General features: G+C 35.6%; 1 protein-coding gene across 15 annotated transcripts in view; it reads right to left on the reverse strand.

Annotated features, from left to right (window-relative positions):
- LRRFIP2 (LRR binding FLII interacting protein 2) overlaps window positions 1-16,313 on the reverse strand; it is a 58,368-nt gene that overhangs the window by 37,593 nt on the left and 4,462 nt on the right. For 12 of the 15 annotated variants that reach the window (XM_064506524.1, XM_064506520.1, XM_064506516.1 and 9 more), the window contains exons 2-4: window positions 9,904-10,052; window positions 3,867-3,953; window positions 2,295-2,345 (exon numbers count right to left, since the gene is read on the reverse strand). In XM_064506524.1, the coding sequence (XP_064362594.1) occupies window positions 2,295-2,345; window positions 3,867-3,953; window positions 9,904-9,993 (228 nt within the window). In that variant the 5' untranslated portion in view covers window positions 9,994-10,052. Of the gene's footprint in view, window positions 1-2,294; window positions 2,346-3,866; window positions 3,954-9,903; window positions 10,053-11,995; window positions 12,129-16,313 lie in introns of all 15 variants that reach the window. The other 3 variants (XM_064506513.1, XM_064506515.1, XM_064506523.1) reach the window with 3 other exon arrangements.

Genomic DNA, 16,313 nt, shown 5'->3' on the forward strand with positions numbered 1-16,313 from the left:
CAGATGTTTCCAGTCCATTCTTTCATTCTCAGTTTCCCCACACATTTCCCCTATTTCTTCCCCTTATTTCAAAAACAAAGCTTCTTAGGCAAATTGATGAATTGTGAGTTCTATATGTAGCTCAGATCTACAGTGACAGTGAAAATAGTTCCTCAGCTTCATAAAAATTGGGGACAGACAGGTAGTTGAGACTCCTTAATATCCTTAATTTAAAATTAAACTATTCCTTAAAGCCAGGACAGACTCTAGAACTAGAAATCCATCCTAAAATGACTCATGTGCTATAGTTTACAATATGTCAAACATTCTAAAGATTGTAAGCAGTGCATCTACAGAGTTGAAAGCTCAGCCTCCAGATCACAGTCATGAAACCCGAAACCTGTAGCTGGCTTTCATACTGCTTATGGTCACGTGGTTGTTTCCTATATTATCACTAGATACATTAAGTTGTTGAATACTGTATGTGACTATTCAGAAGACCTAGTTAATACTCTGCAAGAAAAATATGTCCCATCTTTGTATTACCACAAAGAGATCAATTTCATAATATTTTAATCTCTCTTGCCTACTTTCAGGTTTAAAATAACAATTTATGCTATATAGCTTTGAAACACGTTGTAGTCAGACCACCACTGATTCTAAACATGCTTTGTGCCTGAACTCTAAATGGGCAAATATCTAATTTGTTACTAATTTGTTACTAACTTTTGCATCTTCCATGCAGACAATTTGTGAACGGTTGCCTACAGACTCCTAGTATTTGCTGCTTACCCAGGATTCCTCTTAATCATGTGTATAACCACTGGTCTTTCTCCCAGCACTGCAATAATATATTCCTATCATGCAGAACTTCACATTCTGATATAATTTGCTGTAAATGGTTATCCTAGGTAAATCACCTACAAGTTTCTTCCTGACGTACAATCAAAAAATAGCAAGCCAATATTAAGTGTTCATTATTTTCAAAGGATGAATAAAGTATTACAGTATATATTGTAAATAGATAGGTACTGCTAGCACTGTCTAACCCAGCTTCTAGGAATTTAAATTTGAAATCTGTGCTTTATCAAAGACAGAGGTTAGGTTTCCTGATCTAAAAAAAGGAATCCACATTTGCCCAGAAACTTCCTGTAGCAGAAGAGGCTTTTATGAGCAGAAGAAGGGGTTGACATTGAAGTGGAAAGCACTAATTTTGAAGTGAGATTGCCCATGAACATGTGTACTCTGCAGTTTGGAAACTCTTGCTCTTCAGCAAAGAAAGCATTCAAAAGTGCACTCCACCAAAAGATATTAGAAAGCCTATGAATAGTTCTGTAAGCAGCACATGAAAACTACTATGCATACAAATGCCAGGTGGGCAAGGAGACAATATCAAGTCTGCACAACTTTCTGCAAATCAAATTTCTAATGACAGTTCTAGGACTTCTCAAGAGAAGTGCTGATTAACTGTAATAATAGTTTTAACCATTTGAAATTATGTCAATTTTTGGCATGTCTTACTTAAATCTCTATTCAAACACTCCTACAGTGAAAACTTTCTTAAAAACAAACAAAACCCTCCACAGAAACAAACATTTCCCTTTTAACTCTCAAAACAGATGCCTGACCAAATGAATACAAACTGAACAGTAGCTTTCTTAGTTTGTAATGTAGCTCTCTCTATGCCTTCCTACTTAGAAGTTTCAATCTAAATAAACAGCCAAACATTCTATCATTATTAATTGAAAGCTGGGGGCAAGAAGTAAAAGAACACAAGAGTAAGCCTGTGCATGTCATATAGATTTTCTTTAAAAGGGGAAGGAGAAAAAACAGACATCCCCCCCTTTTCCCCAATCATTGAAAAAGAAATTTTGTAACTCACAGAAGTGACTTAATCACAATGAAAAATTAGCATTTGTCACCTTACTCAAAGAAAAACAAATATAAATGAAAGTCTGCCAGTATTAATGTAATAAAAAATAATCAGAAATTAAGTAAAATAAAAACATTTATCATTAAAAAGATGTGTTTACCCAGATTGAAACTACTTTAGTTTCATCCTAAATATAATTTATGACTTTAAGCCAACATATGGTGCAAAGTGTCTCATTACATGGAAAGCGTCTCATTTAGATGTTTGTCTTTTGCTTCTGTAAAGCATCCCGCATATCTACATCCATATATAATTATTTACTTTCAGTGATAAAAAACAGTCTGAAATGGCACAATGCAGATCGTTAGTAAATTATTTTCTCCAAATCTTGTGTTAGTTCTCTGAGTGGCAAAAACATGCACAACAGGCAGTTTCAGCCTACCATCCATTTCTGGATATGAGCCCATTTTCTATCATATGAACGCTGAGAAAACTATAGAATGTAAAAACAAAAACAAACCATTTACAACACAGATTAGTCACCATACAAGACAGAAGACAGGATTTCTAAGTAAAAAAATTTGAAATAGGTTCAGAGTTAATTCCCATACAATCTTCTACAGAACAATAACTGTAGCATTCAAAAACTGAAGATTTGGAATAATGAGAGTCACATAAAATGAGGCAATACGCTTTATCAACTGTACTCCTTATTATCACAGCAAAACAGAAAGCATCTATCAGCATTTACATAAATTTCAATGCACTTACAATGAATAAATAATAATTTTTTTTGCATAGCAAGTCAAAATCTAAGTTAATTGCAATGACCATGATATAATCAAAACTGCCAGAAACCTAGTTTTTAGTTTTCTTGCTCCAAAAAGGAAATGCAAACTTTCTTAGGAGATGCATGGTATAATATGCAATTGCCTGTGTAAATATTATTGCAATGCTATTAGATTGTTTTAAATGAACATCCTGACAATAGATATTTACTCATTGTGAACATTTCTGGTATGATCTATAACAAAAGAAATTGATCAAGAACTGCATACTCAAAGTCACATATCCAAATTACTCAATTAGTTAAGTATTACTAATTATAAAAAATTTGTATTTATAATAAATTATAAATTAAAAATAATGAAAAATAATTATCTCTACTTTTTCCATAGTTGTTTACCCTATACATTAGGCAGTATACATTTTAGGTAGAGTCATGTTCATGATTGCTGTCAGTTATCCATGAATCTCTTGCAGAGCAACGACAGGCAAAGAAATCACTTTTGCATAAGTCACTGTTCTTATAAAAGTATGGGGGGGGGGGGGGAATTCACCAGCTAATTTCGAAATGGATCTAATAAATCAAATCCAAACAACAATTAACTGTTTTTGATTCATGTGTTAGATGTTGAAAACTGTTCTCTATGTAAAATTATTTGTGCATGCCTCATTTCTGGACATTACCACTCTGTTCTCTTCCGCTCACTTAAAATCAAATACGTAGTGGTAAGAAAGAACCTCAGCTCTTTAAATATCTAAAGGGAAACATTTAGATTCATCTTTGTCCAATTCTGCTCGTCAGTGTTGAATTTACGGCATTTGTTAAAACATTCAAACATCTGATTTTGCCTGTAAAGCTAGAATTTTTAAAATCACATTAAAAATGTTTTATTTTTCATGTTAAAGCAAGAGTGCTAACAGCCTATTTCATGTAGCAGATCTTCTGATTATATGATCTTCTTTAATAATGATGTTAAAAATTAACGTTCACATTAATATTTTGTGAAGCGCTTGCTACCACAGGTCAATAGGAAGCAAGTTATCCTTTTAGATATACAACCTATGGGGAAGGAGGAGTTTCAGCAGGAAGACAGAGAAGGTAACAGCTGTTTGATGCTGAAAAAACAGCATAGAGCTGAACTACACTGAAAGACAAAAATCCAGTGCAAGTATAGAAATAAAATACAATACATTAAGAATTTTAGTAACTTATGACAATTTACGCTACCTCTTTTTGCTGTCGCTTCAGTTCTCTCATACGTATATCTCTTGCTTCTGCTCGAGCTGCCCGTTTGGCTGCAAGCCTGGCTTCTGCCTATAAGCAAATTGAAAATACTGAAAGTTTAAAATACATCTTTGTACAATGGTTTGAGTACTCAAGAAATCAGAGTTCTCAGAATAAAACTTCAGAAAGGATATATACCTAAGTCTTTACAGATATCATTACTAGCCAAAAGAATTAAAAGTTGTTAATAAAAGAACTGAGCTAAGAAATATTACCATAACTAAAAATCTTACATTCATGTCAATCCTGTTGACTTTAACCCGAATTCCTCACCTTTCCTTTCAGGGCCTTATACTCCCAGCTCCTTACTCAAGACACAACTCCAGCACTTGGAATCTGCTGTCTGTACATATGCATATTATTAAACAGACATGTAAGCAACTGCAGGATCTTGGGCCAAAGAAAGATGTTAAAACAAAAGAAAACAAAGAATCAAGATGTAAAGATTTTAAACCACTGCTGCTCACATTACATTAAAAGGCTCTGGTCTCATTTGGAATGATTTTAAAAAGCAAATACCAATTAGAGGTGGAATTACCTCAATATGCTAGTGGAATTACCAGCAATCATTAAAAAAAAAAATCAATTACTGGACAAAATGGGATCGAGAAAGACAAATATAGGGTTACAGTTCCACAAGTGACTAAATCACTCACCACAAAAAGGTGAGTCCCATACCTTTCCACTCCAGGCCTTATACTCTCAACTACTTACTCAGACACAACTTTAACACTTAGAATCTGCTGTGAGCCAATTTAACTCACTACCATAACCAGGAACAAATAAGTAGTTTTCTGCTGTGTTAGTGAACTGAACTGGCTTGCAGAAGGATGAGTATGAATAGCATTGAGATCTTCCCCCTTTTCAGCAACAGTAAACCATTAGATCTCAGCTGCTTGTGAAACCCACAAAGCTGCCACAAAAACCACTTGTCTATCTAGTGTTAATTTAAAACTTCTGAGAAATACCAGCAACCAAAAATTCAAAACTCCTGACATCCAAAGCATTTAATTGTATAGAACTTCTAAAAATAATAATAGCCATGGGATTTTGGATTAAGAATAGTTTTTTCTGCTTTTGCCATTGTCACTGCATAGGTTTATATAAAATATTAGAAACTTCTAAGACACATATGACAACCAGAAATAACTGACTATCTTTATTATGTTCCAGGGAAAAGGAAGGAGTATTTAACTCAATTTAAATTACAGTTAAACCGGTACAAAATTATCCATCAAATAACAGGAAAGAATGCAAATACATAGCAACTTTGTTACTTAAAAATAGTTTGTCTTAACTTCAAATGACTCTCACCAAGACTGTTTTACATATTTTGCATATTCAAAAATATGATTCCAAGTCAGTACCAGAACTACTGACTGCCACTATTCCCTCATTTTTCAGATCAGCATAAAGCTACTGCTCTTCCTACTTATTGACAACACACAAGAGGAGCAAGGGAATTTCTATGCAACAGGAAGTCTTTTCTCACTCTCAGTCCTACTCTGTAATTGTCTGTAATCATAGCTTCCATGGCATACAAACTTTCACACAGACAGGCAGCACAGAAAGAGAAAGGGCTCGATCAGCTGATGCATCTGTTTTCAGTCCTGTCTACAGATCACCAGACATACGCAGACAGCCTTTAGAGGCTGGCAAGACTTAATGAACTTTCTATCTTTAACAGTACAGTTCATTTACTGAGTCACTCTAAAAATCAATTCCCATTTCACCATTCATTCCTATTCCTACAGCCAGAGACCAAACTTTCACATTCTCCATGTTCTTACAGTAAAGGGGAAACTCCATCCCTAACAATTCACTAAATCTTTGATAAAATTCAGAAAAATTGCAGAGTCTTGTTGTAAAGATTACATTTGAGATTGAAGAATATTTTTAGAGAATAGCTTTAGCAAAATCTTTAATGATTCAGTATTACATTAACTATTTATCTCAGCAACCAGATTCATCTGAAAAGTAGGAAATTTCAAAAAGGCAAAAAAGTTGGCAAATTAGATGAAAGTATAATTCACAGATTTTCTTCACCACAATTTAGGGCAAGAGATGAATCACACTGAAATTTGAAAGGCCACCACGATGAATAATTCCTTATTCTCATTTGAATTATTAGAGAGAGCAGTCCTCATGTTGTTAATAGAGTACTCATGCAAATCCTGATAACTATGTAATTGAAATCCAATGGTAAAATAAACAAAGGGATAACCTTTATTCCGAAGGACACTGCTTTCCTCCTGGATGCTGCTATTCACCCTGTTGTGTTACTGAAGAAAGCCCACAGAAGCTGTCATGAAACAAATTTCACTGACAAGCTTCTCACAGACAAATTTATTCAAGAAAGGAAGTAACATGGACTGAAGATGAGATCCTTGTAACAAAAGAGACTGGAGAGAAAGAAAAGAAGCACAAAGAAGCAGCCCTCAAAACTTTATTAGGATAGAAAACAAGGATCATTCTGTAGTTTTGGGATTTCTGTACACAAATGCACACTCATTATTCCTTATCTTTTACCTTCTATCCTAAAGACAAGTGTGATTTTTAAACCACATATACTATCTGCATTTCTTTGGACATCAGCTCTGCTCTGTGTAACAAAAGCACCCATTCACTGCAAAGTTCTGGAATTCTTCATTTCAAAACAGATATTAAAAATTATTATATGCAAAAATAAAGGTAGCATTTCAATGCATCTGCATAAGCAGCATTTCACTCCAAAAGAATATACCTGTTACGGCTGTTTTCAAGCAGTTAAGCTAGCTAGCAGCAGTAATCGGTTCCCAGTTATTTTATTACATATGCTTATTAAAAATCTGGGTAGAAACAGAACATTCTCTTTCCATTACAGATGACATGGTCTGTCAATTTCCTTATTTTCACCTAAAAACCAATTACTAACAACTATCTGTGATGATTTAGAAAATTGTCTCTGCTTACTGCATTTTTCTGCTTTCTTCCTTCATATTTTTTATATATGCTTTGCCAAAATCTTTTGCAAATCTTTCAAATCATTTTATCTCAGCTTCCAGGGATAGTATGTAGCTCTTCAGTTAAATCCATGATGTTTTGGGCAAGAAAAAAAAAAAAGAGAAAGGGAAAAAGATCAGATTTGGTTTTAAATGTCTTTATACGATTAGAGTCTGGAGTCTTCCCTTTTAAGGTATTTTTTCATAGTGTCTTCACAGCCCTTAACCAAGATATCAAAGGATGTGCATAAAAAATAATTAGAAAAACCTTAGTAGTATATTGAATTCATGTGGTAGGAGCTTTCCCCTCACCCAGTGCTGAGCAAGAATAAGCAGAGCTGCATAGCATTGACAGACGCTGTCCTCCTTCCCCTTGCTTGCAAGAAAGAATTTCAGGAGGAAATGATAGTAGATTGTTTTTAATTTGCATACTATAGAGAAGGAGGTTCCTTAATTAGTGCAGATTCACAACAAAAGCTTCAGAAAGATAAAAAATAGGCTATAATAAAAATATATCATTCAAAAACTATACAAAAAGGTATGAATACTTTTTAATTAAACAATTAAAAATTACGTTGCCATCATGGATAACACTATATACAACTCGTAACTAGTCAAGGGATTTGCAGTTCTCACAAGCCTACATTTTCCAGTATATACAAGGCTAAAGCAAGGGAGGGTATCTCTCCCACCAGATGGCAGTTGTGAGCGAGTCAGATACCTCTGCCTAGTTACCACGTTCCGCTTCTGTCATCAGGGTATTTCATTGAAAACCCCGGACTCTATACCAGCTCTGGCAAAGAATTGGCATGCCATATTCCAGCACAGTAAAACAAAAACATTTCCCCAGTCTCAAATGATAAGGCGTAGGTATGGCACAGTTAAGGCAGCTGTGATTAAAGACAGAACTTAGATTTATTAACTGGCTTCTGCTGTTATACTTCAAAGGAGCAAAACGCATTTCTTAGTGTAACAAAAAGATTTTCTTTAGAATAAGCTGGCTATGAATTACAGCAACCAATGCAATGACAATAGCTGCTATCCAATGCAGGATCAGAAGGCCAGCTTGTCCTAAACAGACCAAGGGGTTAACAATCTGACAGTAGCATGCATTACCATAAAAAAACATTCATGATGACATAGCTTTTCACACAATTTTTAAAAGTTGAATAGCACGTAGAACTAAGATTCTTAAACTGAAACCTGAAGATGGGAACACAAAAGAAAAGATCGTATGATGCTATACACAACCTGGAGAATGAAAATGTACAGGTAATAAATCATTTTATTTTAAAATATGTTGAATTCCCTTCTCCCTAAAGAGCCATGAAAGTTAACCATAAAAATACAGAAAAATGCCAGAACATTAGAAAGGAAAAAAGTAGTCGATCTAATAATTAAAAAAAAAAAAAAGGAAGGAACATTCAGGACAAGTTAATCCAAACAGGTCTTAATAATTATTAATAGACATGAAACAGTATTAAAGACACTATGAAATGCCTATCCCTAAAAGAAGCAGCATAAAAATTAGTTATCTCCAGCAGATTTAATCAGGCATACTGTTCAGCATTATATAAGTTTTTCAACAAGTTGTTTTCCAGTTCATTTTTGATAGAAAAGGAGGGAAGACTTCACATCATATTTATCTCTGGAATAGACATATACAACAGTTCATCCCTGTGAGATAACACCTCTAGCTGTGAAACCTAACATTAGCTTAAATTAGCATTAAGGGGAAAGAAGTCCCTTCTTTTTTGTTTAATTCGCACTCGTGCTCAATTTCAGTTGAGGTGGGATGGGGGCATAAGAGAATATAAAACCCTACAAATGGCAATAATTCTAAGATAATACATACTACACCTCTTCATTGCAATTACCTTTTTTTCTAGGCTGACTAGGTTGCAAGTTGATGTTACTTTACCGGGACCATTCAGAGAACAACTGAGAGAAATTCAAAGACAGATTCATTTTCTTCCTTTAAATGTTCTTCCCCCAAACAGAGATGGAGCTTGAGGAGAGAGACAACACATGGCCCAAAGCCCCACAAAGAAGGTAGCTGGTGCTGTGAGAACTTCCATTAGATACGGTGTCAGCATAGCCTTTCAGAAAGTTTTCAAATACATGAAAATAACTTTTTGCTGACTGGGCATTTCCTTTATTTACACTCGGTAATAACTACTTTGAAAAATAGTAGCTGTGTTTTCAAAGACCTATCATCTATTTTGTCTTACAATGTGTTATTTTCTTTTATATATATACATATATATAAAAAATATATATACATAGACATAAAGTGTGTGTATACACACACGTGTGTATACATATATAACAGTCAACAATGTTTCTTCCCAGAAAAACTCAAGTCCAAATAGAGGTCTGTAGGACTCTAAATTCCAGCTGTCTCTTTCTTGTATCTGGTGGGACAAAATTCCACTTCATCAACTTCTTGTTATCTCCAGCTGTCTATTTTTGAACTGGTGACCCTGCTAAGTCAGTCCTGGTACAGCATATATATTGACAGATCTATGACTTTTAACATTTAGAATAGAGTATGTTTGTTACCACTTACTCATTTTAATAATGACTATTACACATTCAGCACTAACAGATAGCACTGGTCATCTTAAGCACATTACATAATGCAATGGGATAAACATGGAGTTCTTTAGTTTTAGACTAAGATAGCAACTGGATTTCTCATTCATCTTGAGCTAACAATTATTTAAAGCATATAGCTACTTGTCAAAACATCTGCTGAGGTTTAAGTGTGATCCTATAAAATTACACTAAATCATACAAGACGTATCATTATAAAATGACATTTACTGAAATACCATGGTGGCTGAAAATGTTCCTATTTTGTATTAATTGTCATACTTTGGTTAATTATGCTTGATATTTTTAATGCACAGCTCAATAAATTTAAATTTTTCTGGATACTGAGTTAAGTTTGCTTTTATCCACATTTTGAAATTGAAGACAATTTTAAATTAACAAACCTCTCTGGCAATGTTACTTAAAGCTTCATCTTCTGCAGAAAATCTGTCTTTCACTGGAGTTCTTTTCCTTCCTGAGCCAGGAGTCCCCATTTTTATTCTCTAGGATCTATATTTGCAGGAATGGACAGGAAAAAGTTCAGTTTTCAGATCTGGAATTAAAAAAAAAAAAGTAATAAATTTCCCAAATCTTTATCTATATAATACTCAAGAAACCTACATGCCATTGGCACAAATTTCTCCAGCAGTTGTATTTCTGGGAAAATTCCACCACAAAATCTTGTGGAAGCTTTATAAAATACCATTGCCCTCTGCAAGGCACACATGCACAGTTAAGTTTTTCCCTTTTAGGAATTCTGCTGAATAAAACCCATCAGTTTTGAACCTACGGCTTCAAAATATGTGGTTGTGTACAGCTGTCAACTACTGCTAACTGAAGATAAGCAAGTACCCTGCCACTTTTCACAGCTCCTAAAAATAAGCATCTGTTTAATTTTATAGACTTTGGAGAAGCTACAGGCAACAATGCTTCAAGAATTAAAATTACACATCCCTCTCCAAAACAGAGAGATTCAGCAGAGTCTTTTCAAAGCAACCAAGCAGCTAGAAGAAGCTTATATACATTTTAATGTGGCTTTAAAATTCAATGAGAAGTACATGTGCCACCTATGGTAGTAAAGACATTTCTGGACAAACAAACAATTCTTTTGCCTAACAAGATTCCTAATTTGGAAAGTGAAGAGAGAAACATACAAAATCATATATCCACTGTAATACATGAAATACCCTGTAATCTTCTTCCAAACACCTTTGCCATCAATTGCAGGTATATCAAAATCATCACCAAACCAAAATGCAACATGTTTTCACACATACAGCGACAGGCAGCAAAACATTACTCATTAAAAAAAATAATTTCTTCCAACATCCTAAAGAAACCCTACTTCCAGACATCCAGGTCCTTCCAAATGCCAGATCAGAATTCGGTGGCAATTCAGCTACTTTGATATGAAAGAGGTAAGTGTCCCACAAGAAGCTTAGGAAAATACCTTTTTTAGGACAAGGATTTCCTTCCATGCAGATAGAAACAGCCTAGCATGGAACTATATTGGCAATCCTCTTTCAAAAAGAAAGGTTGCAAGAACTATCTTTCATATTGGATGCAACCAGCAGACACGCAGGAATTCCTTTCAATATGATTGAAAAGAAAAAAAAGAATTTGACAAGGCTTTTTTTGTGAAGTGCATTTCTTAATTTATTTGTATACACCAATCACAAAGTCAAAACATATGGGGTACTTTCTGGAACTCAAAGATACCAAGTAGCATCACAGTTCTCTGTGTTTTAGCTTCTACACTTTTTTTTTTCCTCTATAACTTCATGCCTCTATTCTTCCCTTCCTTGGAGGAGGTCTTTTTCACTGCTTCAACTTCTGCATGTATTTTACAGTTTTCTATGTGCTTAGAGGAGGGAATCATACTATTTGTTGATGTGAAAAAAGAAAACAGACTTAAAACTAACATTTCTCCTTTTTAACATATCTGCATAGGACACATGCCAGTATTACGCAGTATAATCTTATTTATTTCCAGCTGCTGTTCTGAGACCAATATGAAACATACCCAATGCTGTAGGTGCACACCAGCTCCATTATGGAAAATCCCTACAGGAGAGTTTGCAGTGTTTGTGGAAGAATACTTAGGAACAAAAATACAGCATTTGAAGGGGCCAGAGAAGGTACAGTTCTATAGTCCAGTGATAAACACACTTCTGATAGGGAGGAGGGAGAACAAGCACCTCCATCCATTCCTCCATTGGCTGATTTTGCAATGCAGAGCTTTAGATAAAATAAAGGCATTTGGACCGATATACAGAACTTGCCTCCCAGAGAGTGTCTATACCATCTGCCTGTGGCTCACGCTCATATTTTAATTTATTCGTGCCTCCTTCACAATATGATTTTTTTTGATTTTGGCTTTAATTGGGAGGTTAAATAGCAGCACACTTTCAACAAGAAATTCAATAAGAGTCTATCTTTTCAGTCTGAAAAACAAGCAAGCCAGCAAACTCATACTTTGTACTCAGATGAACTTACATGTTTACACCCAGAAAGCAGTTTTGATGTCTCAGAGGTTGAAATTCAAGCTGAGAACTACAGGCTGCTGCCCACATTTGGGTGAAAGCTCTCCAAAAACCTGCATTGCTTTTCAGTAATTCTTATGGGCTGGCTTCAAAAAAAAAAAAAAAAAAAAAAAGAAAAAAGGCAAGTAGAGCACTAAACAGAATTTGTATCAATGCATAAAATAATACTCCCTTACTATAAGAGAGTTTTAGAAGGTTATATATTACCAAAGTCAAGAAATAATAGTATGATAAATCAGTTCATGTAATACAACTCAAATCTATCTACTGAAAAAGACCATTGAGCCTGAAATTAATTTCTTTTAATTTGTACATTTAAAATTGCATTTCTTAACTAAATATTTAGCACATAAGTAAAAACTGCGGAGTAACTGCACATAACAGACTTGAATTGCATTCGTGGACATCTTTTAAACATGTCACTTCTAATAGACAACTAACTGTGGTTTGTTAATTCAGTAAGATTCTCTTAGCTGCGAGACTGATTTAGGGAATGGATTGTAATAGGTTAAATAGCTATTTTTAGTATAGCCACGTTCAGACTGACAGTAATTACTTAATGTATATACGAATCATAGTGGATTAAAAAAACTAAATGCAAATACTTTTAATGAGCAAAAAGCTCTTCATCCAAGTCTCACCGTAGCACAACTGTACAGAAATCATTGTAAGTCACAGTCAGGTAAGCAAGTATGGCATCCATGCCAGCCATCTGCCACACTTACTTGCCATGGATGCAAACAGAACTCCTGACTGAGCTCAACCACAAGAAAAAGAAGCAGCAACAGACTGCCTGAGGAAATGTAGAGATATTGCCTTTGCATACAAGGATGAATTAGTAAAGCCAAAGCTCAGCTGGAGTCAAAACCAAACATTGCAAAGTACAAGACAGACTTCTATAAGGACATCAGCAGCAAAAGGAAGACCAAGAAAACTGTGAGGCCATTGCTCAATGAGGCAGGCAACGTGTGGCACCCTTGCAGGGCCCACCCTTGTCAAAACAGCCTGTATAACAACACCTGCAAAGATAGAAATGTGAGCGTGAACTAAACATGCAACGCTGTCCGAGATGTTTGCTCCAAACTGATCATGTTAAAGAGGAAGAGGGCAATCAGCTAGATTACATAGTAACTAGGGAATTACAAAGAGACTTCTGCAACAAAGGAGTATGCTTGAAAAGAAATAAAAGCAGCACAAAAGTCAGCACCAGTGGGGAAAGCCCCTTTAGTAGAAACACCAGCAGTCAAAGTGTGGTTTGATACTGCCAGAAGTTACCCTGCTGGCATCACCACCTCTGCCTAGGCCAGACAGTGTAGCCTCCCTGTTGGAGGCTGCAAGTTGCCTGCACTCCAGCTAGTGTGCTGACAGTGCAGACTGCAACAAGGAGGAAGAACCCATACCTTGCATGTGAGCTTGTGAGGTGCATTCTCACCAGCATGTACACTAGCAGATCCTAGGGAGCAGCATGAGTATACGTAAATCTGGAGCACCCACATCTCCTATAGGACGCATGTTTAAGTAGGGGACCCTGCACCCCAGAAGAGAGGGTAGTTAAACACTGGAAAAAGGGCCCAGAGAGGCTGTGAAACCTCTGGCATTGAAGATACTCAAAACTTCACTGGGCAAGGCCCTCAACAACCTGCTCTAACTGACCACACTTCGAGCAAGTGGTTGGACACAGTGATGTTCAGAAGTCCCTTCCGACATAAACGAATCTACAGTTCTATAATTACTATTGACAGCTTTGAAACTAAACTTCAACACAAGCAATCTCTAGTAAGGTGTTTCAGTACTCCTTCAAGGGTTTTGTCACAGTTTCTTCTGTTCCACAGAACTTGTATCTAGCTGACATATCTTGGAATATTTCATGTCTTGTTATACAACTCTGTAGTAAAGAGCTCCAGTTCTATTATGAACTTACAATTCTAATGCTAAAACTGTGATGACGTTACTTCTCAGAAAAGTTTAAGGTGACAAATATTTCGGATGCATGCAGAAATATTCCTCAGGTGCTTCACTTCTGTAACTTGTAAACTACAGGAAAAGATATTTTGCTGCATGAGATAGGAATTTGATATAGGCCAAAACCATAGAATTTACAGAAAAATAACTTGAGAACCCCCAAACAAAACCACACAAAGAACAGTTTGTCACACCAAATTACAGAAGATGATAAAGGGAAATTACATTATTGCCTGCTGCATTTACAGTTCAGAATTTCTGAGTCATGTCTATTGTGTGTTTAGTTCTTATTGTAGGCTGGGTTACGTGCTGTATTACAGATAACTGATGAAGCAGCACTGAACTTTCAAACTTAATACATGCATATTTTAAGAGAGGTGACATGCTGTCAAAGGATCACTGGAAATGTCAGGTAAGCACCATGGTTTTTTTCCCTCTCTTCCAAAAGAGCCCTTATGTTTGGTGGTCTCAAAATACTATAATTTCCGTCCCATTTACTCTCTATCCTAAAATTCCCAGCCGTTTTATCTACCAGAAAAGCCCCTGTAAGTATTTGAAACCTTATGATTCTCCCCCACTAACTTCAGTAGCCCTTTAATTCTTTATGAAAAGACAGTTTATATTAAGATATTATGAGAGAATGCTTTATGCTACAACGGTACAACTTTTTTACTTTACATGTTTTTTTAAAAAAAACCTTAAAAATATAGATACTAATAGCACAATAACTACATAGATACTGGCAGCACTGTTGAACAGTAGCTTATACATGAAGTCTTCAACATTGGAATGTTTTATTAGGAGCATATGTAGTCAGGATGCAGTGGATTTTTCTACTCTATCAATAGCAAGTTCTTGTTTTCAAGTGCCCCAGATGATGCCAGGTAGAGCACAAGAGGGGGTAAAACAAATCACCTTTGCTTGACTTGACTTCTGCTGTATTTAATTCCCCAAATTAAAATCCCTGAAGTTCCCACACAAACCAAAAAACCTGTGAGGAAGTTCCCCAGGTTCCCTCTCTCATTTGTCTCCACTACAGGTATGTATAAATTTCATCATTTCCTTAAGTTAAACATTGCTGTCTACTCTTTCTCCTATGACCTTCTAACTCTAGACTTGCCGTGTAAAGGTTCTCTTTCTCTTTCTAAAATTGTGATGTCTTACATAAAACAGAAGCTACACTACACTTTAAGGCTGTATCACTCACCACCTTCAGTGGCACCACCTGTTCCGAAGCCTGGGTCTCTGCCAGTATACTTGGCATCACATACATGCAAGGCATTCAGATACTACAGTGTGAACAGGCTATAAATAGACAGACTGAAACTCTGCTTTTCTCTTTTAAACAACACTGCAAGATAGTTAAAATTCACCTGTGTAGAAACAATCTCTGTACATTTGATCCAATGATAAAAAGCAGCAGCCCTGCTCTATAATCACTGGTTCTTAGAACCAGGCTTACAGCTTCCTAATACTGGAATGCAAGCTAACAGCCTCTACATTTGGAGTCCAGAGCCACAGACACAGCAGCCTGTATCTTTAAAAAAGTCGATTCTTTTAATCCTGGGAAGGAGCTGCACCTTTTATCCATAATAACCCAAAAACTTCTTACATGACTTCGGTTGTCCACTTGCAAAGTTAATTTTTGGAGATGCCACACATCTTTAAACATCTATAAGTGAACTGAATGGACCATAGAAGAGGTTCCACAGAAGCCTACTAACTGCTCCTGTTGCTGGAATATGCTAACTATTCCTGAAATACGATGAGACAGATAACCTATAACTACTACTGGGAAGTTCGTCATTATCAGCTGAATTCACAATTAGGGTATATAAAAATCCAGGTTTGACAGAGAAATTTATCAGTCTTAACAAACAAGACACAGCACTAAGCTTTTGTAATTACTGAGTAATTCTTTGATTACATAAGAGCAAAAAGGAAATGAAGTCAGTTGGAGATAGGAACTCACAAATTTGAATACAGAGGAGGGCTAGAATTTCTTGAAATCAGTGTAAAAACCTAAAAGAAAATATCTGAGCAAAGATTACTCAGATGAATAATTAGAAAGACATTAATAACACAGAGGACAAATATAAGAAGTGGGAGAAAAAAACACTCCTCAGCAACAAAATAATCTCATTTGCTGATCAAAACGAATCACTGTTTGTTTTTCTTTATGGTAGTTCCACAAATGTTAAAAATACCAAAAGAATGTACTTGTGAAATGTACTAAAGAGAGGAAAAAGCTTTTCCAGACACCTAACTAAAAAGAAAGAGCTAAGAAGCAGGACTACTATGCAATGATG

The sequence above is a fragment of the Dromaius novaehollandiae genome, chromosome 2 (assembly GCF_036370855.1).
Source record: "Dromaius novaehollandiae isolate bDroNov1 chromosome 2, bDroNov1.hap1, whole genome shotgun sequence".
NCBI lineage: Eukaryota > Metazoa > Chordata > Aves > Casuariiformes > Dromaiidae > Dromaius > Dromaius novaehollandiae.